General features: G+C 34.0%; 1 protein-coding gene across 35 annotated transcripts in view; it reads right to left on the bottom strand.

The window, feature by feature from the left end:
• Positions 1-27,067, bottom strand: part of RBFOX1 (RNA binding fox-1 homolog 1) — an 861,472-nt gene that overhangs the window by 94,841 nt on the left and 739,564 nt on the right. For all 35 annotated transcript variants that reach the window (XM_040574360.1, XM_040574366.1, XM_040574385.1 and 32 more), the window contains 4 exons: positions 11,850-11,993; positions 8,974-9,027; positions 2,354-2,446; positions 549-609 (listed from right to left, as the gene is read on the bottom strand). In XM_040574360.1, the coding sequence (XP_040430294.1) occupies positions 549-609; positions 2,354-2,446; positions 8,974-9,027; positions 11,850-11,993 (352 nt within the window). The remainder of the gene's footprint in view (positions 1-548; positions 610-2,353; positions 2,447-8,973; positions 9,028-11,849; positions 11,994-27,067) is intronic.

Genomic DNA, 27,067 nt, shown 5'->3' with positions numbered 1-27,067 from the left:
CCATGGAAAAATTCTGGAATCAAGCACCTAATTACAAGTTGCCTTTTACTCCTAACAAATTGTGGAAGGGAGACACAGAAGGGATCTTTGCCTAGATGAGTGCCTCAGTACTAAAAAGTATCTCATGCCTGACAGAGACGTTCTTTTTACTGGCCTCCCTACCTTCGTCACCCAAGCAAAACTGAATCCTCTGATTAGTTCATTCATCACAACATCAACACTGCACAAAGCTAGAATAGAATGATGCCTCCCTACCAGGTACATTTTCTTATAAAAAAGCCACTGTCGTTAAACACTCAGATTCCCATCAGGCAAAATGATGCATGCTACGTCCATGCCTATGAATTAGCAGAAGTCTATGGGGATGGAAATTAAGCCCAGCCATAACATGTTTTCTTACTGGCTCATTGGATGAAGACTGAGCCCAAGAAGTTGCAGGGAATGCAGACTGTGACAACTCATCAGTAGATGACTACCCGTCCACCAGAAGAATGAGATTTCACATGCATAACCAAAAAAAAAAAAGCACTGAGATCTCATGCACTTACCATTCGTGTAAGGGTTGACAGTCTTTTTATTTGTCATTACACGTGCTGTTGCATTATTTACCTAAGCACATAGAAAACTGGATTAGAAAGGGTTACAGGAAGAGTCCGTGATATTATTAAACGCATGCATTATTACTGCCATTAGTCGTGTAAAAAAAAAAAAAAGCAATTTAATTTATAGAAGGCAACAGGTGCATAACAAAATCATACGATTTATAATTACATTTACTTTCATAACCATTTTAACTTACAAATCATTTCAATAAAGCAACGTCATGTCATTTAAACTTTAATAAAAAGACATTAAAAGCAAATTAAAAGGTATTGCATAATTTAAGACTTAAGAGCATGCTTGTATTCCATGATAACACTGATACAATAAATATTCAAAACAGAAAGAAAGATTATATGAAGGAACATGCAGTGGAGTAGAAGGGAAAGAGACAAGGTACAAGGAAACAAAGAAAACGTCCAAAAAAAAAAAAGGGACAAACGAATTTTAGCAGTGTGCAACATAACCCTTTAGAAGAGAAGTACCATTGGAAAAGCAACATCTAGCATTCAACACTTGGAACAAGAGCCTTTTTCATTGCAAGAATTAACAAAATCATTCAAGCTTTAAAATCACAGCTAACAAAAGGATAAAAAGAGGGTGCATTATTTAACACAATATGGAGTTAACAATCTGAGTAAGATGTGCACGAAGTCATATCCTCAATCCAATCAGTGCCTCCCAGGCTTGCTTAAAACGTACACTCAATTACAGGCGTACCAATATAGAAAAAAATGTAGCATCAAGAAAACTTAATACAACAAGTCAAAAAAATTCACGTGGTATTAGCGCTAAATACGTGAAACGGCAGATGGACTTCTCCACTTACCATTCAGCACCATCGCCAGCATGGGTATGTATACAGTTACCATGGTTACTGAGAGTTTGGTGAGGGCCCTAAGCGCTACCGTCGAAGGGGGAAAATGAAAAGGCAAAATATGCAACATCTTACTCAAAAGACGACAGCATTTTCAATTGGTATTTTTTTTTTTATTCTAACAAATACAATTGAGGCAGTATTGAAGGGGATCCAGTGGTACTAAAAAGCATTTGGGTTGTTTTTTTTAATAGATACAACAGGGTCAGGCCACCCAGCCAAAGTAGCCTGATGGATTCATTAAAAATGAAATCTTAAAATTGCTCGGTCTCTAGTCTGTCTTTGTTTCTCTTTCTTGTACATCTTTTGGATGCTTCTTTCCCAATCTGAATTTTTGAAAGCCACTGTGGATCCCACATCAACCCTGCAGCAAAAAGAAAAAAAAAAGAAAAAGAAAAAGAAAAAAAAAAAGAAACCAAACCAAACAAGAAAGTTAAAAACCCAAAACCAAACCAACCAAAAAAAAAAAGAAAAAAAAAACTTTTTTGTTGTTTTTGTTTTGTCTGTCACAGTTTTGTTGTTGTTCTCAATTTATTTGTTGTTGTTGGCTGTTTTTTTTTTTTAGAATCTACTGCACCCATTGATTTACAATACATCCAAAATAATAAGTTCAAAATATTAAAGCTTTCATTTTGTTCAATTTTCATCCACCTTTCAGCAATAATGATAATAATAATAATAATTACAAAAGAAATAATAATAAAAAACCCAAGTAAGGCCAAATTCTCTCTCTTTATATATAAATATATATATATAAACAATGGGAAGGGGAAAGGGGAGCACACAGAAGACACCAATGATGCATCTGAAACAACAAATGAGAGTGAAGCAGACATTTATAAAAAAGATGAAAAGGAAAATATTTTGAACATGCACCTCGATTTTACGGCCCTCTACCACGGTGCCGTGTAATTTCTCCCTCGCCCTGTCCGCATCAGCACTATTTTCGAAAGTTACGAAACCAAATCCCTGCATGCAGGAGGGAGAAGGGGGGAAAACAACATGCACATTATTATTTCAGTCAATGACCACTTGTTTGCTTATGTTCTCTCTCTCTAATTTAATATTTTCTTGTCCTTGCTTCATTTCTGTAACATGCAAATTAGAAAAATTATAATTGTATTGAGATGTGCAATAAATAAGCGACAAATGTGAACAATTTTTTTCTGTCATCAGTTACATAATACCCTCTGAGAAATTCAAAGAATGATACCAAAAATACCTTTCTACGTGTCTCTACAGAGGAAAATAAATCTAACAATAAGAAAATGAAATTAAAAGAAATTACAGTGTCTTCACATAGAAGAAAATGAACTAATGAGAAAAAAAAAATGAACCACATTTTAACGACATGCAGATATCTCAACGAAATAAAAAACATGTGCACAGAATTCAACACTGAATGTCAATATACTCTAAAAACAATGCCTACTTAATCATGCTGTTGTGATCATAAGAAACATTGTTCCCATGCAACACTAGGGTAACTTAAACTTTCGTCAAACTATACAGCCTTTACTTATTTTTTTATAAAAGAAAAAAGAAAAGAAAACCTCCAACAAAACAAAAATACTTTTAGAATAAAAATATAAACTTCCTTGTATTAACAGATCAAATAAAATCACGTGATGTGAATAGAAAAAGAAACTTTGATAAAGGAATAAAAATGAAAACATTTTGAGTATCTTTAACTGGTTCATTTACTGTTTATGTATTGTACTTTCCACATGCAACTGGTAAAACTCCAGAATCCCATGTTAGTGGGACAGGAGTATACTCAACTAATATGAAATTCTGCTCAGGACAAATACTTCACTTTATAGCATTAGGCTAAACACATATTTCCAGTCCTAGTAAAATTCTTTTATTTTTATTTTTTCCTGCGCTAAATTAAACATCGTTTACAAATATAAATATATATATATTTTAAAATCAGACATTAAAAAACATTTTAGAAACATACACCAACCCTTTGAATTAATTCTTACATTAGCACTACAATGCATGCTTTCTTGAATTTATCCCAACAAATAAGCTTCTATCATCCTTGGTGTTTCATAACACGAAACATTTGCTATGAAGCTATATGTCCTGGTTTCAGTTAGGACAGAGTTAATTTTCCTCCTAGTAGCTGGCAGGGTGCTATGTTTTGGATTAGAATGAGAAGAGCGCTGATAACATGCTGATGTTTTAATTGTTGTAGAGCAGTGCTTACACCAAGCCAAGGACTTTTCAGCTTCTCGCTCTGTCCTGCTAGCGAGCAGGCTAGGGATGCAGCAGGAGCTGGGAGGGGACAGACCCAGGACAGCTGACCCGAACTGGCCAAAGGGGTATTCCATACCATCTGACGTCATGCTGAACAATATATAGGGGTGGCTAGCTGGGGTGGGGGGGGGGCCGGCTGCTTGGGGATAGGCTGGGCATCGGTCAACGGGTGGTGAGCAATTGCATTGTGCATCACTTATTTCGTACACATTATTATTATTAATACTATTATTATTGTTATTATTTTTCCTGTCTTAATAAACTGTCTTTATCTCAACTCACAGGCTTCACTTTCCCGTTTCTCTCCCCCATCCCGGAGAGGGAGGGGGGAGGGTGGGCGAACGGCTGTGTGGTGTTTAGCTGCCAGCCGGGCTAAATCACAACACTATACATGTCCACTTCTATAAAGAAAGGCATTGCTGCAAATATTTGAAGTCCTACTAAAACCTTTTTCTTTGCTCTTACTTTAGGTTGAAGTATGAATTAAGGTCTTACTTTTGTTTTATTGCTCAACAATAAGCCACGCATCATATCTCCTCAAGCTTTATCCTTCCTTTCACCCTCCTCTTTCTGCAGTCCATTCAGTAAATTTTGTCGTCAGTATTCAACCACTTACTCTCAGTGTTTCTACCTATTATTTACACAGTGACTGAAAAAAGAGGAAGGAAGGGAAGATATTTGTACTTTTCATACAAGAAGAGACCAAATACAAAGGTAAGGCAAAACTAAGTATTAACACCACGCACTGAGAAAAACAATAAATATGAACTACAAAATTAATTCATGGACAAAATATTTTAATCAGGATCATTGGTATATTGGTATTTGTATTATTTTATTTACTAGAAGAACACATTGATGCATGCCAGTTTATACCATAGGAAGTGACTTTTTTTTTTTTTGTACATAGCATTTTTTGTTCCATTCTCTTCAAAGTATTTTAAACTTGTTGTCTGTTGCCTTTGTTTTGTTTCTCTCCTTTTAAAGGCACACTGAACGCTGAGCTCGCAAGTACTCTATCAACATTCTCAAAACACCTGACTCCACTCATTTTCTACACTCTGCGCTCCACAATTTTAGGACAAAGCCACGACCTCCTCTCTTATCATCAGACACCAAGCACATAGCTCTCTTTTCCCAAAAAATACCAGGAGTATTCGAGAGAAAGTTCCCCTCCTCAATACTAATCCCTATGTTTTAGATGCCTGAATAGGCCTTTCTGCATCTAGCCCTTCATGCTGGATGGGCCTTTGGGTAACCTGGTCTAGTGGGAGGTATGGCATGGGGTTGGAATTAGATGGTCTGTAAGATCCCTTCCGACCCAAAGCATTCTATGATTCTGTGGTTCTTGTATCTAAAACAATCCTCAACTTTAAACTTTTATTCACCCTTTAATTGTCTCCTCAAACCTCCCATCTAAGAAGAAGATTTTTTTTTTCTTTTCTGCTAAGAAAATTTCACAGCAGAAACCATCACTGAAGCCATCGATGCATCAAGCCTAGTTCTGCACAATTCCTCAAATTCTATTTGTTCTTTTCTCTCCTCCCTGCTGAACTGTCACCCTCCCAGAACAGCCAGCAAGTAACATTTTGTGGGATATGTTTACAAAATTTTACAATCAGTCTTACTAGCTCACAATGCTGCCAGTTAAATTTTTTTCAAACAACTGAATGGAAAGATAAAAACCTAATTATATTTAAAAATTGGAAAGAGGTACAAAGTGGAGCTACAAGCCAAGATAAGACAAGAACTTCAAAGATTATGAAAAGAACACTCATTGTTATTTTTTAATTTCTTATGTTTTACTTATTCTTATAATCAATACTATTTAAGATTTTATTATTTATGCAAATGTTTAATTTTACGTAGCTGACACAGAAACTCAATCAGACATCACATATTCATTCACGCCATATTTAAATAGTTAGACAAACAAATTAGCATGTATTTTAAATGCAGCTGATTCAACAGTTACTTTGGTTTAGCATACTATATATTTCATTAACCTGTAATGTAAATTTCAGCATTTTATTTTTAAGTTTTATAGTAGCCTAGTAGTCAAGAAGGTTTTGTTTTAATTTGTGAGGTGCATTGGAGCTCTTGTTATTTGAAGAAAGAGCTGCTAATATAATGTACATTAAATATATACTAATACATACACACAGATTTATGCCAGTATATATTTAGTACATAGCCATGCAGAGCATTAATTTAGAACTGTAAGAAAATAAAAATAAAAATAATTAAAAAAAAAGGTACTTGATGTTCCTGTATCTTTGCAACTGTGCCCAACAGACAAAACCAATGCACAGCTCTGTGGAGAGCTACTGATGCCCAGAGCGTGGGCAGGTTGGTCAAGGAAGCACATGCAGTGTTAAAACAGAGATTAGCTTTAAAATGAGCACAGCGATGGAAGTTATATATCAAATTGTCCTTCCAAGATTACTGGTAAATGCAGAGAATGGTAAGAAAAGAGAGGTGAAGGAAAGCAAAAACCTTTCTCAGTTTGCCATCTTTGAGCACTGAAATGTTCCACAGATAACAAAACACAAGTCGGCTGTAATAGTTTCTGCAAAGCAACATGTACTTAAGCAGCAGAGTTGTTTTTTGGTGACTGGAAACTCTTCCACATTTTTGGTATTTCATGTACTTCTTTCTAAAAATATTGCAGCTTGCCATGCATAGAAATCACCATGCTCAATTTCTGGCTTGACATAATAGCAGAATTACCACAGGTTTTTAATGTTACTTTAATCAACAGAGAACTGTCAAAGGTATACCTTATTTATTTAACACAGGTTACAAGAAAGATCTACACTAAAGCATTACTGAACTTCTTGATTTCATAAAATGAAGTTTCAGAAATGATGAGTTGACACATGATTCTAGCAAAGTTACCTTTATTATTATTATGCCCCAAATCAAACAAATTTGTAGTATGAAATTGGTATTTTAGAGTTAAAAAAATACTTTCATTTGTAATTTTTTTTTTTAATATTTAGTGCTGTGTGGTAATGCTATTTGAATCTGCAATTCCATTTTTCTCTAATACTATGGTATGAAAAGGACTTTATTGCTGTTATTTTTGCAGGAATCTTTTCAAATATTAATTGTTGGAGTCAAAAGAAATGAACAACAACAATAACACAATCTAGAAATGCTTTTATGCCAAACTGCAGCTTGAAACAAAGTTGTATTTTGATCCTGGAAACTTTTGTAGCTATACTTAGTTTGAGGCCACTTATAAGTCTTTTTAGTTTTGGCGGAATTGCAGTTTTGTAAAAACAGATAAGCACTATCAGGAATGGGACGTTAATGAGGTGCATCTTAAATCCTACAGAGTAACTTGTACTGATGAGATTAGGAAAAAAAAAAAAGAAAAAAAGGAAAAACACACACACACACACATAAAACCACATTTCTGTTACTCCTAATGCTGTTTTTATTTTCAGTTTATTTAATTGAGAGAAGGTAAGAGTACCTCTGTAAATCAAAATACTATGCAGATATACCTGAGCTAACTCAAAACAAGACAAGTAGCAGTATACATAAGCAAAGAGATACATCTCAGAATTGTTTTATTTATCTTCAGTTGCTTATTCAGAGGCAGCTTGAGCATTGGATTCTTAGAACTATTTCATGAGAATAGGTCTGAAAGTCTCTAGCACAAAATGTGTAACAGATAGTGATGTTACAGAACTCCCTAGAAAAATATCTTGCTTGTAATACAAAGCACTGACATATTTTCACTACTGTAGGATCACTAGTGAAAACACCCAGTTTAGAAATGTCCCCCAACCGCTCAAAAGGCTTAAACTTATGCAGTGTGATGCGGGCATGGTGGTTAAAAGTCAGACAGAACCAAGTGAAGTGTGGGATGTCATAATGTCATTTAAAATTTATAAAATGATAAAATTATGTGCTAGGAACAGGTTCTGGACAATCAACATTTTTTTTTTTCAAAAACTACAGAACAGCCATTATGTAATGATAATGAATTGCAGCCAACATAGGAGACCTGCCACTGTCTATGAATAAGCCGCATTGTAAGCCACTAAATTCCATAAGTTTTAATTGCTAACTGAAAAACAAATAAATGTTGCAAATGTTTTTGGGCTGGTAGGCTAGGGTACTAATTAATTAATGTGAGAATAATTTTGAAATATAAACCAGAAAATTTGAGCTAATCCATAGAGAGGAAGAGGAAGAAACAGTGAATGGTAGCTTTAAATTTGGAATTTAAATACTCACACCTGAAAGGAAAAGAATAACAAATGAATTAAAATATATCTCATATAAGAGATTTATGATATATATGGTTCATCTTTAAAAAAAAAAAAAAAAAAAAAAAAAAAAAAAAAAAAAAAAGACTGACTACAGTATTTTTATAGCAGGAAAATAATTCCAGTACTACTAATAAACCATATATAAGAGTTGCAGGAAGACTGAAACATTGGTAGTCAAATATTATAATTTTCTTCTATGGGAGAAACAGGAAAAAGATAGCACACATATGCCATACGCATAAACGCTTATAATGCAGCTGATATCATAGATGAAGCATACTAGGAAACTAGAAACAGTTTTGAACCAGGTAATGACAATAATGTTGACATAACCATTCTGTCTTGATTTATTTCTTAAATATCCAGTAAATTGTATGCATTAAAGTCAATGTAAATTTCAGAAAAAAAAAAAATGTAATACTACAAGAACTTCTTTCATCAAATAAATGTTAAAACAGATTTTATTCAAAGGGTTGGTGTACTGAAGCTTTTACTAAAGAGGAAAACATCTGCACTTAAATCATCTGGAACAATCATATTTTCTCACTTAATTACTGAAGAAGATAGTTATTAGGTATTATTACCATCTTTCAGTTTAATAGAAAAAAATGCACTAATACAAACCTGCCTAAAAATATCTGTAAGCATGGACTCATCTTATAAAATAAACAAGGCAATTATCATTGGAGAATAAAGAAAGCAGAAGTCAACATTCCTATAAAACAGATGACAGTTTGGAGTAGTTAAAATTACCCCCTTTAAAAGATACAAAATGAGTCCAATGATTTTCCTTCTGCTTTGGAAACTAAATGACAAGTCAGAAGATGTTTCCACTAACATAGAGTTTCAGATGTTATTTTTTACAGCAGTGCAGTTGTTTCCTTTTACTCATATAAAATATTTTAAACAAACTAAAAAAATCCTTGGGTGAATTAAACTGCTTACCTTTGAGCCTCGCTCATTAAAAATAATTTCAACATCTAAGATTTTACCAAATTGCTGCAAAGAAATAGAAAATTTACATGAAAAAAGATAACTTCAATGCTTTATCATATAAAGTACAAATGTTTGTTTCAGAAATTGATGCACCATATCACAAAGTTAAAGAATATAAAATGAAAGACAGTCAAGCACCAGAAAAGACACACTGAAGTGTAGCCGAATCAATATTAAATGTCATTATACTTGTCATGATCATTCCATATACTTATTTATGAACTTTAAATTCAATGAGATGTTCTGACAAAGAGGAAATCATCACTAAATTGTAAACAGTAAATTGAAAGTCACGATTTTGTTTTTGTCTTTTCATATACTACTTTACTTTCTGGTGATTCATCCAGTCCAGCTGCCATCACCAATTGTTTTAAATGTAATATGCTGTAGAGTTAATTTGATTACAGTATAATAAAACATCACTAACAAGACAGGATTAATGGCCACATGAACACTGTCACCCTCTCGTCATCCTATCCTCTGAAGAACCTTTGTTTCAGAAAACTTTTTGCAGTTGCTTCCCAGAACAGATAAAGGAGTTTGGTTTCATCTAATTCTTGTAAAGCAGAAGTAAATAAGTGGGAGTTTTGTCAGTGGCTTGTTGAAAATAATGGATATACCTTGCTGAAAAGGTATATCCATTATTCCCTACCTAATTCTTGTCGTCCTAGAATGTAGTTTGGAAAACTAGAATGGATACTTATGTGTTGGTGTTTTTTTCTCCTACAGAATTGCACTTTATTATAATGTTTACAGTAACTATTATTTTCACGGACCTTCCAATAGCATTCACAGTCATCTAGGCATTGTTCATGCACACAAAACTTGACCACAGTTGCTGTCCTAAAGAAAAAGGCTCTGTTTGACTTGTCTCAGTAAGAGAATAAATGTTTGACTCAGGCAGTGTTTAGTTAGAACACTTTTGGAGATGGCACATTCTGTGATGTGACACTCTAATATATCAGTGGGTCATTTCTGTTGTTTCTTATATCATTAACATGCTGTATAGATCAGTGTTAACACTGACAAATGACACAAACAATGATTAAACAAAAAGGTAGAAATTAGAGGCAGGCAAATGAAGAAAAATCTATCAACAGACCAAGGAACTGCAGTCTTTTAAGATGTACTCCAGTCTTTTACGATATAACAAACACTTACGGGACAGAAAGAACAACATTCCTTTTCTACCTTGTTAAAGTGTTTCTATTTAGTTATGAAAATCAACTATCGTTTCTTGTCCCTTGCCTTATTTTACGTTCTTGTATTCACCATCTAATTAACTAATATTTTAACTACTTTAACCTATAAGCAGACAATGACTTAATGTTTAAACAACCCTCCTCTGCTGTATTCAAGTCAATGCAAAAAAATAAAATAAATATCTGCCATGTGTATAACATGTTCAAGATGTAGCATTACCATTTCATTTCAGATATCTAATTAAACTCACACTTGCAGAAATTTAATCTTTATATCAAGTCAGAAGCTAAAAGTTTATTGTTGCCAAGTCATTCTAAAGCTGGAAATCTCCAGCCATCCTTCAGTTTAAGTCTTTTGAGACCTAAGACATAGAAATATTGAAAAGAAATGTAGTTTTTGCTCATTTATAAATTTCTAAAATCCCTAAAAAACACTTTCCTTTAATGTACTTTCAAATAAAAACCATCTATTTTAAGTGGTTTGTTTAATTTAAAGAAATTTGCATTTTTCCTCTCTAGAGGGTTATTATGCCTTCTACTATATGCTGATGAGTTGTAAGCTGCATTTAGGGGAGATTACTTGCAGCAAGTCATATATGGCAACAGTCACCCACATTACCCAGAGTCATACTAGGATTATTTTTTTTTGCAGTGAATGTTTTCTTCATTTCATACAGATAAAAGCTGAAAATGTCTTAACACACAAAGATATTAGAAGAATTTAAGTCTGAGCTGAACATGAGAGAGCAAGAGGAGGATAGTGGCAGGTAGTATTAATGCTATGCCATATAATATGAACTGTAACAAAGAAGAGACCTAAATTTTAGTGAGTAAGAAAGAAGAAAGCAAGAGGAACACAAATACTAAAGAGTACTAGCCTGGAAAAGGAAAATCTGGGTTCTAATAGCTGCTCAAGTACTATTTCTAGATTGTATTTAGTGAGTTTTCAAAAATAAACCTAACAGTTCTTGGAGCAGGGAGAAGAAACCAGGTCTAACCTCTCCATGGTTATGAGCCTAGAACTGATGGCACGTATGAGACTTGTGAAACAGCCAATGCACATGAAGGTAGCTGATGGCCTGAGCAAAAGCAAAAATTGAGAGACTTAGAGAAATACACCGTTAAAAAATTTAGAAGCCTATAGATCTATAATACTTAGGAGGGGGTAGGTGAAGATTCCTACTCCCAGAGTTCTTGCTTAAAACCAGCCCATGTCTCACTTCTATAGATTCAGTTCTCTTGCTCATGAGGTCAAATGTTGAATATTTTACAACACACTCTCCAAAATCAATAAATACAGGAATACAAATCCTGATGAATACAGCAGGAATATATACTCATTTAATATCTTAAGCCAACGTAGTTAGCTTTTTCGAATGAAATGTAAAACTACTCAATACATAGACTACACCAATCTGTATCACATATGGTAGAATCAGCAGAATTTCTTTTCCGAACTATGATTGGCAAATCAGATGTTCGGTTATAAATATATGGAAAGAAAATCATCACTGAAAATGGTTAAACAATCTAAATCAGAGATCTCTAACAATATTGCCTATAATATTAAGTACCTATTGCAATGAAAATATAAAAAAGCATAGATAAAGCATGAGTACTTACACCAAACATTTGTCTAAGATCTGGATCACGGAATCGGAATGGTATATTTGAGACGTGAAGCCGTTTTGGCTGTGATTTGTTTTCTGTGTTTTCAGAAGATTGTGTCTGTTGCTGGCCATCAGTCTGTGCTGCATCTTCTGTCTGCTAAAAGGGTAAAGGAAAACAATGTAAAGCATGCTGAAAGTGTTCCAACAGTTTTTAATGTAAATAAAGTGGTGGGCTGAAATTCTCAAAAAATTACTGAAAATGATTTTTCATTTTCACTCAGACAAAGGTTCTGAAGGATAACAAAAGTTGAAATAGTTGAAATTCAAAATTCAAATCCCTTTCTTTATCTATCTCAATAGTATATGATTTTGGTGATATTTTTAATACGTATTTGGAATACGTCAGAGGATAGGTAGGATATTATTTTCAATGTTGATTTTCTAAGCTATTTCTAAATAATTAATAAATATGTCTCCCTATACTGTGAGACTGTTGAAATCTCTTTAACATGTATACAAATGGAAAAAACTGAATCTCCATATCCAAATAACAGACTATTTGTAGTAGCAAGCTATGCACTTTCAAATAAGATTAGCACTTTCATTCAGAGACTACTGGGACTTCTACACAGGAGGTAGGTAACACATCACATCCTAGTTGCCATTTCATAAGCAATGCTAATAGGCACCAGAGGGTCATTTTGTCTATATAAATGGTCACCATTACGGAAAAGGGCTTGAGTTGTGAAAGAGAATAGAAGTATAATCAGTGGCAAAGGTTGCCTAAGATAAAAGTGAAACCCAGAAACAAAGTTTTACAGATTTTCTCTCTCACCAGAATACGAACATAAGATGATACTTCTTACAGGCAGACTGTTCCCTAGATTTAAAATGCTATTTTATGACTGAAGGATGTTGTGTGCATTATAATTTTAGAAACAAAATCATAAAACCCTAGAGAGATTAGGAAAAAATAGAAACTCTTTCATTTGAAATGTAAAAACTAAACAACATTGGTCTATCAGTATATTATAGAAATCTCTGGGCTGCACTTCTTAATGATATCATACAGTGACTTATGATATCATACAGTGACACTGTGTGTGCAGTACTCTTTCACTAGTACAAGGTTTTGTATAGGTATGTTAAAACAACAGTTTTCTTTTGTGCTGGTAGAAAAAAAATAGGGGAAATAAAATATATTGATGAAACTACAAGGATCATCTTACAACTATTACTCTATTTTCTTTGCCCTTCCTTTTCCTTCTGACCATATTCTTCTTCCAAGTATTCATTTTTCCCTTGTGTTCTAATGTTACAATTCAGTTTCTATTTCAGTCTTTTTTTTTATTAAAAAAATAAAAAATAAAAATCTCCCATTTCCTGTTAGTATTGAATTTATTTTTAGGGACAACAGTTTAAGCAAAGTAAAAATGGTTAAATAAAATAAACCTTACCAATTCTAGTACCAATAAGCCTGTTAAGAAGGAAGTAAAAGAACTCAAACAGAAAATATTTACATCAGCAATGAGTACATATCAACTTAATGCTAGCAAGTTCAACATCATCATCACCCATCATCATCTCCAGTAAACATTTTCCTGTAATACTTATTTTGAATCAAGAGTTGAACAGTGCTCTCTAAAGTCATCTCATTCAGGGTCAATCACTGACCTATTTCAGTGCCAGCAATAGGAATAGCTCAGACAACTGGGGACAGTTCTAATAAGTGTAGGGGCCACGATAATGGGGCATGATAAGAATAAGAATGAGCGATCAGTGAACCACAGGTCTGCTTTTCAAGCAACAACATTGATTTATGTGTTTACCAAAAGAATATTGTATAAAATCTTCAGTCCAGGATGAGGTTCAATGCATATTTTCTTTCTTCACAAAAATGTCCCTCTTTGCTGGGTTAAAAACTTGCTGGATGGCTGGACCCAGAGCGTAGTGGTGAGGATCTGAGGGATCTGGGGTTGTTTAGTCTGGAGAAGAGAAGGCTCAGGGGAGGCCTTATTGCTCTCTACAACTACCTGAAAGGAAGGTGTGGGGAGCTGGGGGTCGACCTCTTCTCGCAGATAACTAGTGACAGGACTAGAGGGAATGGCCTCAAGTTGCACCAGGGAAGGTTTAGGTTGGAAATGAGGAGACATTTCTTCTCAGAAAGAGCAGTCAGGCATTGGAACAGGTTGCTCAGGGAAGTGGTGGAGTCACCATACCTGGGCGTGTTTAAGGAAAGGTTGGACCTGGTGCTTAGGGACATGGTTTAGCGGGTGACATTGGTAGCAGGGTGATGGTTGGACCAGATAATCCTGAAGGTCTTTTCCAACCATAATGATTCTATGATTATACTGCAGTTTCTCTCCCTTCCTTTCAAGTAAGACAACTAGGTGTGATATACAAACTGAATCACTGAAAGGATCCCAGTTAATAAACAGATAAGTAATTTTGAGGCTTTATTTAATCTTGGATCTTCTGCAGTGATCCAATTTACAGTGTAGTTCTGTGAATTACTGAATGCCAGTTGCTGAATAGAGTCAGAGGTGGTAAGAATTTACTGAAGGAAACATAGGCTTGCAACTGCCCTGGCATCAACAACTGAGGTCCCTGTGATTTTTGCAAAAGCATCGATTCACCAGTAATGTCTACATTTCACACTATATGATGCTACTGATACACAAATGCAAACTTTTACGTGCACTAAAGAAGAATTTTCAAGTGATCCAAGTGTAAAACTAACTGTGAGTCTTGATCTGCTATTGCCTCAACTCACAGGCAGCAACAAACTAAACAGTACATCCTTAAGTATTTCTCGTAATTTAAATAATAAAGCTGGAATATAGCTGTTAAGAAAGGAAAAAAAAATCCATATTAATCTCTTGCTATGATATCTAAAGCCAAGTAAAATTTCAAAATTAAGATTTTAGAAAACTGATCAATCCATAAACGCCACAAAGATTACTTTCCACCTTCAGGTCTTTAAAGGAGAGAAATATGAAGGAAATTCAGTTGGGGCGGGGGGTGAGGAACTGGAAAATTCTTGAATACAACACTCAGGAAAAATTTAAGGTCAGTTAGGTTAATCTGAAGAGAATTAAAGAATTCCGAAGATGCCATTCAGCTTCAGGAACAAAGGGTGCCCTGGGAAGAAATTATATAATCAGCATACTGTATAAATGCAAATTGGAAAAGTAATTTCTGTTCATGATATTAATAAAAATGATGAGAAACAAGGAGTGGAAAAGTTGAACCATGCATTATTAACATACCAAAACATTAAGAGCAACTTCTGTATCGAGAAGTTTAAGACAAATTATAAAAAAAAAAGCCAGAGAGGTTTCTGAAGATGACACTAAAATAATTATGGCTGTTAGATTCCGCCTTCCCCCCACCCCGAAGCCTGAAATTTAGAGTTCTAGTGAAGAACGTCTCAGAGTTTGGGCACTGAGGAATGAAAATCAGAAACTTCAGAAAGTCACTATCATCAAAGATATGCAAATGCCTTTAAAGAGGTCTGTGGCAAAATTAACATAGCTAAAATGTTTACAATGTATTATAAGGCTTGATAATACAATAGTGTCTTTACAAAATGTATCACCATCCAGAAACGTACATATGGGCCAAGGAGATCTGGAGAAGGATAACTGCAAATTGAAATTGAAACATGAAACTTACAAGAAAATTTCCAAGTAACACCAAGGAGGTAGATAGATGTAGGACGGAGGATACAGCCAGAATTTTGCAAAGTCACAGAAAGGAAAATTTCAAAGCCCTGTGGACTTAAAGAGCTAGAATGCAATTTACCTTACACATAAATAATGCATTTCAATATAGAATTTTCATTGCTAGAAGATATAAAACCTATGTTTGATATTTCTTTAAAAATTAATTGAAATTAGTATGTAAGATATTAGCCTCACTACATCCCTGCAGTCTTATATGCAATCAGTGCAGGTCCTGATCCATTAAGGGTTTGGTCTCTTTCAGTACCTTTCCTAATTCAGTTAAGCAAATTAGTATGCATTATGCAAAACAAATAAATAAATAAATTGCCTATTCTTTAACATTGAACAGAAATTGAACAAAAGACAATATAGTCTGTGATTTTTCCACATTACCTCACATTTTAAGTATTAAGTTGCATCAGAGTTATCTTCAGATATCAAAAAGCAATGAATTTAACTTTGTGAAGAAGCCACAATTCATAAACCAATTATTCAACACATTTTACTACTGGAACTATCTCCTATCACCGGTTCTAAACAGTTGCATCAGAGTCATTTCTCTAAAGATCTTCTAAAACCATCACAAAAGAAACATGTTTTTTAAACAGTAATCTTACAGAGATGGCTTAGAAAAGAGTTTTTGAATCTCAAGTGTAATTACCAGATTTGCTTAATAAAAATGATATAAAAGATAGTTAAACGTTTTATCACATATCCACATAGCCTATAAGCTATGCCAGGCTGTTTGACAACATGAATCACATCACTGAAATGGATCTTTCAAGAAAGAAAGTCAAAAACACATCTCATCATTGAGATATGGTAAAAAAACATTTGAGCTATTATTGCTGGTCATAACATAAATCCACCATTATAATCACACAGTCATAGATTTTGTTTCTTTCAATCACAGACTTCCTGCATGCAGAAAACCACAATGCTATCTGAGCAAAAGTGGTCAGAGATCATCTGGGAAAGATAAAGGTCAGAGACATTTAGTGGCATTTTTCCTTTTGTAAAGCTGTAGTTATTATTTATGTTCTTTTATTTATTAAATAGACAAAACTCCAAATAAAGCAATAACACTATGATGTTAATGTACCAATAACTTTCAGGAAGAGTAAATAATAAACCTGGCCAGAATTTCTTGATTTCATCCTGTAAAATGATTTCATCATTTTATTTATATCTGTGTCAATGGAAATTTTAAAACTGAAGAAATTTCTCATTTCAGACAAGTCTTTGGAGTCAAAATTACGGAACTAAACACCAGTGCCTTCTATCTCCAGCAGTGACAGGAAGATACAGTTGCCATCTGTGGAATTACATCTTCTATAATGTCAGGCTTTATTTTACGAAGACAGCATTTATCATTCAGTATTAAAGAAAATTCAATGTTTTTCTTGTTGTTGTTTGTTTGTTTGCTTGCTTTTAAATCTGGTCTTTTTTCCTAAAAACTATAGTGCTAGAAAAGTGTTTAAGGAATCACTTACTCATTCCTTTCATCAAGGCAAAATTAGCATCTGCCGTAATGTCTTAGGTAGGCCTGGGGTTCAAATCCACCAGTTTAAAGATTTCCAGTGACAGATGCTCCACAGGCAAATTTGGGAGTTTATTCCACTGCTTTACTTTTCCCACTGTCTTACTGGAGTTTTAAAATATTATTTCTTCTCTTATACGCCATACATATGGAGGAGTAATTAGGACTATTCCCCTCAGAGACATCTTCTTCCTGACAGCTATGGCAATGTTTTTTTTTCATCCTTGGCGCCACATCCACAAAAATTCTCTGACCACACATTTTTCTCCTTTGCATCTTTTCAATCTGGTCCGTGTCCTTCTTTCAACAGGTGCCTTATTTTACCCACAATATTCTAGTTTAGGCCTTAGTTTTGCTGCTTAAAGCATACAGGTAGTATCAGATATTTTCAGTATATATTTCTGCTATATATCCCAGGTAGTCCCTGCTTTTCTTTGTGTGCGCGCGCGTTGGTTGATTTTATTTTTTTCCTTTTCAACAGGATGAAATTTTAAATTCATATACAACCTGCAACTATTATAATCTTTTATGGAACTGCTAACCAGTGATTTTTTTCATGCCATAGCTCAGTAGTTTGTTGTTCCTGTGAAAACACCTCACATTCGATGTTTTTGAATCGTGTCTTATTTTTTCAGACAATCCCTCCAATTTATCAAGATTGTTTTGAATTGTAATCCTGTCCTGCAATGTACTCGGAGTCCTACCCAGCTTGGTATTCTTGTAAATTTAATAAGTATACACGCCATGATTCAGAGCATTAATGAAACTATTGAATAACCCTGAGTCACCACAAACCCCTGCAGAACTCCTTTTAATAAATCTTATTTAAAATCTTAATAAATCTTATTTTTGATGGTGTAATACTTAAATACATTTTCTTGTTTTGCACCCGGCCTATTGCAATTGTATGTTTACTGTATTTCCCAACTTGTATATAATAATGTCTTGTATGACACAGTCAAAGCCTTATGAAAAGTTCAATGTTACATGTAAGGCTTTCCTTGTCCATAAGGCCATTGTAGAAATAAAAGAATATCTTTTGGAAAAAATCCATGCTGATGGCTATTCTTCTTGTACTTTCAAGTGTTAAAAATACATTTATTAACTTTTTTGAGTATTTTCAAAGGATTGAAACTCAAATGACAGCACATCCTTTTGGTCTATATAACCAACACTTCTCTTTCCTTCCTTTTTAAAAGCAAGCATTATATTTACTGTTACAGTTCTCCAATACCTCTACTCATTCTCCAAAAGGTGACAGAGACAGACAGACATTAATGGCTCCAAAATATCATTTAAAATTTAGAAGTTAATTAGAAACAGTTAACTGGGAAAACAAACAATCAAAAAACCTAAGCTATCTTACCTGAATATTCTCTAACTGGTTTCTTTCCTCTTTGAGGTGGACACATTTTTCTGACACTTGTGAAATTATTTGATAAACACCTGGCTGAGGCTGACTTCTACAGTGAGTAACCATGCAAAGAAGAAAGGTGCTCTTACCCTTTGCACGAACATTGACTTTTACAATAGTTCTCAAAGATTCTTTGCATCCTAGCATTAACAATCAGTTTCCCCATTGTGGCTCAAATCCCCTCATGAAGAACCGTCCTCCTGGTTGCTTTCTGTAGATTTAGTCTCAAAACTCACCATCAGCAGATTCTCGACTGACAGTCTGGCTACAGAAGGCATCAAGTCACCTGAGATCCCTATTAATCATGAGTCAAGTACTATGGACTTGACCACCAACTACCCACTCAAGGTTTCATCCACTGAATCTTACCACCTGGATGTCTATGAAAATTTTCACAGGCAAGAGGTTCTTTTTTCCTCTAATGGTTATCCTGAGGCTGTTAATGGTCTCCTTCAGTCATTACCATAGACAAGGCACCCCCTTGAATTAGAAAGGAAAAATTCCTTTCTTGCCTGCTCTTCCTAATCAAAATAACAACTTTATTTTTGGTGACATATATTTTTTGCAGCTATGAATTTTCAAGATTCAGACACCATTTTTTTTTTTAAATTACACATTATGCCCTTCTATTGTGACATCCTTGGTCACAATGGCATTACGTGAGCGCAGCATGGACCAGTGTGGTCACAACCGGTAGGCATGGACACAACAAGCACAGTGCTCTTTACACAGCATCAGTAAATCCCCTGAAACAGACTGCTGACATTTGTAGTGCCTGAGGTATCAAATTTATATGATTGTGAAGTTCCTAAACATTTCTAGAACCACACATCATGCTTCTTAGCTGTCAAACATATATAAATATATTAAAAAAAAAAATCCAGTGTGCAACAGGTCAAATCATTTGAAAATAAGTTGTTTTTCTAAACAGGTACAGCAAGGAGTAAAATACACTTGGGACTGAAAGCACAGATGGTATTGACCCTTTGTGCTAAAAGTAATCAATGGTAACTGTAGTTCTCAGCACCATTGAAAATTACTACTTTTTCCTATGCATGTCAGTCAGCACTGTATCAGGTTATTTTTTAGCTCTGAAGTTTTAAGATGTCATTTTTCATCTTTCCTGAAAGGTGACTTCCACCAATTTGCTGCGCGACTATTTTTCTGGTTCCACTGAGAATATATTTCTAACTAAAAATCCTAATAAACAGTTACATATTTTAGCAGATTATTGATGAGTAATACCTGCAGGGAACCATGAGATGAAAACTTCAGCATCCTATTGCATATAAAATGGAAGTCTTATAAAAAAAAAAAAATCTTATTTATGTAAAAAACATTTGATGTGGATATTTATTAATACACAATTCAACTTTCCAGCTCACATGTCAAGGTTCCTGCTCATATGTCATAATGTTAAAATAAATAATGTCATAAATGTTAAAATAATTTGCTTGAACTTGAATCCTTTAACGAGTGTTGCTTGCATTTGCAGGCACTTCATATGGAATTGAGATGCTCAATTTTCCATAATAATTTCTAACTCAGTCAATATATATGAGCTAAACAAGTTTAATCTTGGTGAAATTTAATTTAGGTAAGGACACCATTCAGAGAAAATCATGTGAAGCATGCACACACCTCTAACCAGAAATATGTCTTCATATGTCAATTTTAATTTATCATTCCAGAGAATAATATTCTTCTATATCTTAAGACCCAGTGTCATGCAATTATTATTCTTTGATAGTTCTCTTTGATGACTGATTTCTCTCTTGGCCATTTTCCAATTTTATTCTACATACATATCTCTTTTTTAATAAAAATGATATTTTGTGTTACCATCTCATAGAAATTGATGAAAAACTATTTACCACAAAAAATGAGGCTATATAACTAACCCCTCAGAGAAGCAAATATCGTGATACCTATTTCTTGAGCTAGCCAATTTAAATGAAATAGATATGTTCATAATATTACCTAGGTATAGAATCATACTAATATTTATCATTGAAATCATTAAATCAGCTAACAGAGATGTGTGAAGGTATAAATGATAATAACAGAGATTTAAAAAAAATACTGTAATACTAAAACCAGATGGCCTTGTATATGTTGCTTCACTGCATCTCTAGTAATTCTGTCAGTTGAAAATATACTCCAAAAAAAAGGAAAATGACACCAAAAAAGATCCTTCACTAGTATGCATTTTGATAGCATTGTTTCTGAAGCAATACAAGTTACTTCTGATGTAAAAATTTCCTTTGAGTCTTGGTATCATCAATAAGTACACATATTTTACAGGAATTTGTTTTTACTGATTTGTTCTTTCTGCTCCGTCTTTCAGTATACCGCCTCCAAGGGCTATCATACCCCTCGCCAGTTCTGCCCAAACCACACACATTGCTTCCTGGTTCCTATTTCACCACATATTTGCAATTATAAAATATTTTTAAAAAATCATAATATATGCTAGTCTTAAAAATTATAAAAGTTATACATACAGAATATAGAAATAGAAGACCAAATACTCACACACAGCAAATAAATTCAGATTAAATCCCTTTACTTTAGTGAGCTAGGGAAGGCTGGTATTAGGATAGATTAAAATCCAAAACATTTTTATAGGCAAGCAAACTCAAATCAAAAGAGGGTGTTCTAAAAAGTGCTTTAAATTTAATATAACATACTTTAAATATAAATATACATATACATATATTAACCAAATCCATCACCAGGACAGTAATAATAAAATCAAGTGTTTTCAAAAGAATTTGTTTCTCCACCAAAATACTTATTTTTGTCTCCTTAGCTCAGTCAGTTCTAAAAACAGAAATCTGTTCAGGGAGTGAAGCTCATCTTTTGCTTTGTATGGAACCCCTCTGAACATGGAAGAGCCATTGTACATTCCTGGGCACTTATTTATAAGACACAATGTAACTGCCAATCATGAGGCAAATTCTTGTTCACCTGTCAGTTGATAAGGATTATTATATTTAGAGGATTTAATATATGCACATTACACCAATCACCATGCAACAACGTGTGCGTACTAAGTGAAGCAATGAAATTTAAGCCAGTGACCTCAGTCTGAAAGGCTTTGTGTTTTATCAGAAACTCATGCAGCCACCTTTACACTGACTTTGTACTGGAGAAGAATTCTGAAAAGACTTCACACAAATTCTTAAAAGGCTTCACACTGAGTCAGGTTCTTAAAATCAATTAAAAACACATTCTATTTATTTTAGGAGGACATGGCCTGCCTAGTTTTTTCCACTACCATCAAACTATTACCAGTTCTCCCCTTTTCACTGAGGAGCTTAAATGCAATGATAAGTGAGGAGTGCCAGTTACGTTACAAGATTTTAGAAGCTTAAGTAATTGAAAACACTCATTCTAACAACTGGCAACAGGCATCTGTGGTTATTAACACAATTTATCTTGAGGTGTATCTGCTACTGTGGGAAATGGCCTTCCCTGTACTCCTGAAGCACCTGTCAAGACTGTTTCCCCTCCTTGAAGAGTTGTTGCTCCTGTTGTGGTGACTGAGCCACGACGAGTCTCACATCATGCCATTTCAACTAATAACATGTGATCCAGTGTGCTGCCTCAATATCAACTTACACTGCAAATTCCTGATGTCAGAAGAAACTATTATAACTTGCCAAAGAATAGTAACTTAACTGAAAAGAATCATTTTGTAAAATGTTTCAGAAAGTGTACATATATTTTGTTGTTTCACTTCCCAGCTTTTCCCCAGAAATTATAAAAATTTACAGACATGAAGAAAACTGATAAACAAGATGTTCTTCTGGATAAAATAAATGAATTCTTATTTGGAAAAATATATTATCCCAGCCTATCACCCCCTTTTTTTTTAAGGCTAGGACCTGTGTGTTATCAACCCAAATTTGCAATATATTTCACTCATAAATATATTTTTTAGGGGAAAAATATATTCCTTAAAATTTTCATCCAGCTCTAACAATGCATTTCCCAGCCTGCTCCTGACATGACACAAGAATATCATCTCCCACCCCTGGAACTTCTGGCAAAGGCACTGTACGCAATAAAACACAACATTTAGTGGACATGAATTCAGAGAGGGCCTTGTGTACACCATTCCAGCAGGAAAAAAAAAAAAAAAAATCAATTCTATTCTTCCCAGCAAATACAAACTTTCCGTGTAACCTTCTATCTTTTACTGAAGACACAGTCAGTCCTATAATGTTTCTTACACTGGAATTGTGTTATGTTTTCCCTCTGTTCCTTTTCATTGACTAATCTTTTTTGTTTTCTGGAAAGCAATGGTGTTGTAGACAAAATCTTTCACCCTCAAACTCTGTTTTAAATGCAGTGAAATGCTGTCACAGAAGACCTGTTTGCATGTCACTGCAGAATGAATGCTGGCCTCAGTCGTAGCTTTTTAATAATAAAAAGAACATCAACAGTAAAACTGACCTAAAACTACTATCTCTTCCTCATCACACAGAAAACAGGCTAGTTTAGAATAACTTGAAAAGTTTTACCTTGTCTTGATCATTTTTTTGATAATCTATAAACGGATACAAATCACTCGCATATTTTTAAACCCACCTGAAGTTTAGAGGAAGAACAGCCTAATTCTAGTGCAAATAACCTATAAAACATTTACAGGAAATGAAGAAAAAGAAGAAAATCAATAGATTATTTTAAAAAAACTTAAGCAGTAGCAAACGTAATGCTATGCTGATTTTCTCATGTGTATACATATACATCCACATAAGGATAAAACTCTAGATTTTTACATAAAAAATAGTAAATAAAAAGAAGAAAAATACTCAAAACAGACACCTTTTTTTTTCTTTTTTTTTTCTGCTACACCAATCAAGTTATTTCTCAGAGAGAAAGAGCTTGTGAATGTCTTTGAGGCATTATTTGATTAAGTTGACAATATTATGTGAGCAATGGTTGAGTACCCACTGTGCTGTACTTTTGACCAAATTGATTTGTGTAATGAACACTTGCTCTGTCTCTTCTCTAGCCTGAATAGGGCTCTTGATTTAACCAGTAGTGCTGGAAGCCAAGTGAATTTACAGCCCCCACAGTCATTCTCTCTCAATCTGGAGAGAATAGCAGCAGCAGTACATGAGCAAGCATAATTCAATACATTGTGCTATAAGCGCAGAAAATAATATCAGAGAGCTCTGCAATATACCTGTTTGATTTGATTTGTAAACCTGATAAAAAAGCAATCGAGAAAAGTTCAGCAGAAAAATATATATGCATCCCAAGCAGAAATGTAACCATACAGAACGTGTACAAAGAACTGAAAAAAAAGATGCATAGTAAATCATCTTCATACTTTCCTTAGATAATATTGCACATGTTCCATTTTAAAAGGGTCCAGATTCTGAAAAGTTACCATTCCATTAAAAAAGTGAGCAAAGAGAATAATTTAAAACTGAGTTTGGGACTTTTTGAAAATACTGTTTCCCAAATATACTGCCAATAGTGTATTGACAAATGTGGATAGGCTTGTATCCTTCCTGTTTTCTTAAGTAGATTGACAGATTAATCATACTGGTTTTGAAAAATTTATATTCCGAGAAGTCCCAGCACTGGAATGTTCTTCCCAGAAGCAAAACAACACAGCTAAAAAGGAGTTATCTAAATAGATACATTTGTACTTTATTTTTTAGATAAAGGTGTATACATTAAAAAAACAAACAAACAAAAAAACACAACAACAACAAACTATCATACTTCTTTCTTCCTTTCTTTATAATGGCGTGATAAACATTACCAGGAAAAATATCAGTGACTTTTCTTATCAACTGTATCACTGGTATCCTTTTATCATGACTAAAGTTCAACACAGAGTCCCATTACTTTCAGGAGAGAAAGGTGAGATTATTTTTTCAAACCAGTTTTAAAGATGAAAAAAATATTTTAAGTATCTCATAATGCAAGGCATGCAACTTATGCCACATCAATATATCCCTTTAATATTCCATTTCTGAAGACAGCGTGCATTGTTCTTTGTGCTCATCTAGTGAAAAGTTCATGTAGATGTTGACTTGCCATTATGCACAAAAAAATACATAATCATAAGCGCATTTGATAACATTGCTAAATTTCCAGTGTAATCATGAATATATATATATATATACACACACACACACACACACTAAGAATGCTTGGTTTCAGAGACAGAGATTAAAACCTGTGGAAAAAACTCTGACCCTCTTGTTTTTAAACTTCAATCCAATATTATACAAATTAAAAAAAAAAAAAATCACTATTCTCATTAATTTCACTCAACCTCCCACATTACAAAAGGTAAAATGTTTATTTTACAAAAACACTTTACTATCCAAAACACCAAATGAAAACAAATCTAAACCATTACTTTCTCACCATTTCCTATGACAGCTCTGAAGAGAAACAAATAGAGCAGCGAAGTCCCTGTTCTACAACTGTCTTGTCCCAGCTCTAGAGTGCTGAAAAATCACACTGGCTACTGTCCAGTCTATTAGTGCATAAGGGCACTTCTTCCTTCCATTTCATTACCAACAAAAGTATGTTAATGTTCATTTGTTCCTACTGTTCTTCTTAATAAAATACATGTTTCAAAGTTGAGACAAAATGTGAGCCACATACTCTTACCTTTCAAGCTGTATGGTGATTTGATGACCCAAGTGACTGAAACTAAACAGACCAGAAAGCTTTCTTTTCTTACAGACAGTGGGAACCTGAATAGCCCCCCCACAATTTCAGTTCCTATGTTTCATAATATAACATGTATAAACTTACTTTTTAAGTAAGAAGAGACAATGACCTCCTCTCTGGAATCTTTTATGTTAGAGGTCCTCAATCAGTTGGATGAATATAGCTTACTAACAGGAAGACAATGTATGGTGGTTGACCCTGACAGGGACATTTGTTTCAGAAACAGTACAACGAACAATCATACTCCAGTAGAATCCCTTAATCTAATTTACAAACAAATAAAAATAAAAAATCAATCAATCAATCAAACAAACAAAAAGCCAACACAAATCTAAAAAATTTTGTGCTTTGCTTCAGCAGTTTCTATGATTCTACGGTAGCACATGCTTTGGGGCCCCAGCATATAGTGTATTGTTCCAGGTTGGGAACTTAGCAGAAGTATTGATTATTTCTTTAATTTCTAGATGGATGCATTCTGGATGCTGATACCACAGGCTACAAGAAAGCACTGCTATTATTGTGATAGCTTATGCATAGAAAGCCAGCAGCGTATATAAGAGATCATTAATTCTGAGGACAGATAGAAACAATAAGATAGCTTCTCTTACTGCAGGGCAACCAAAGAGTTATTAATTACTTGGCTATATTAATTATTTCTCCAATTTATCTTCCTTAACAATATGGAATATATTTCTTACAGAGTGCTTTATGTCCACATTGCTGGCTCATCATTTTTCTTCTAAAATACTCAGCAGAATATCAGGGAATAGCGTATCAATCATGTTTGAAGGGGAATCACCAGAATCCATAAATATTTTGGATTCTAAATGTGTCTCAAAGCTTAGGCAAAATTAGCTGGTATAAAAAATGGATGTGTTTTTTAAATAATGTTTACGATTGGTTTTAATATAGCTTTTTGTGTATCTAGGGGGTTGCTGAGTTCAATTAAGGACATCCAGTTGACATCAGCACAACAATAACTTGGAATGGGAGAAAGAATGATAGTAGGTTGCCTTAATACATTTGGTATTATTTGCATTGGTAACTATTTCTGGCTGCTTACTGATCCTATCCATGACTATCACAACAAGTAAGAAAACCATTGTCTTATCAGCTGCATCCAAGCTCCATTAGCCAAGAGGGAAGTGTATACATTCTATGCATGTTTTTAGAAGTTCATTCTACATCTATAAAAACTACATTATTGTGTCATTGTCACAGGATAATTTTAAAAGAAATTAATTGGTTTTATCCTTAAAAAAATAAATCAATGAACACACTAGGAAATATTTTACTGGTCAAAGAGCAACATAATTAATTCAATGCAGAATAAATATCTTAAACAGCATTAGACAGACAAAGAAACATTCATTTTATTACTCTTTCACCTATTATTCAGAATGCTACTATTTCTGATGTAATTCTTGTAACTCTTTCAAAGGACTTTAATAGGGGGAACGAAGTGTTTAAAAATAACTTTGTTTTGATACTTGAAAGATTCACGTAATATCCAGACAGACAACAGATGAAAACATCACCATGTAAATACAGTAATCTTGATTACAGTTGATTAAAAGTTTTTATAATTTGAATGGGAGACACAGCCTCCTATTGCACAAACTTGTACATTTGATAAATCCAAAGGCATGAACAAAAAGCTATCACTATCCTCAGTGATGAAAAAATTACTTGCTCATGTCATTTTCACCCACAAATCATGTCTTAAATTCACCTCTGTGATTTCTCTCACAATGGAGTTTGTTTCCTCCTGTGCATCTAAAAAGTAACTAAAGGCTAATGGTGTGATTACCTGGCCAGCTAAAACAAAGCCCTGCCTTTGG

The sequence above is a fragment of the Cygnus olor genome, chromosome 15 (assembly GCF_009769625.2).
Source record: "Cygnus olor isolate bCygOlo1 chromosome 15, bCygOlo1.pri.v2, whole genome shotgun sequence".
Classification (NCBI taxonomy): Eukaryota; Metazoa; Chordata; class Aves; order Anseriformes; family Anatidae; genus Cygnus; species Cygnus olor.
Note: the sequence above shows the minus strand (reverse complement) of the source record. Positions and strands in the feature narration are given on the sequence as shown.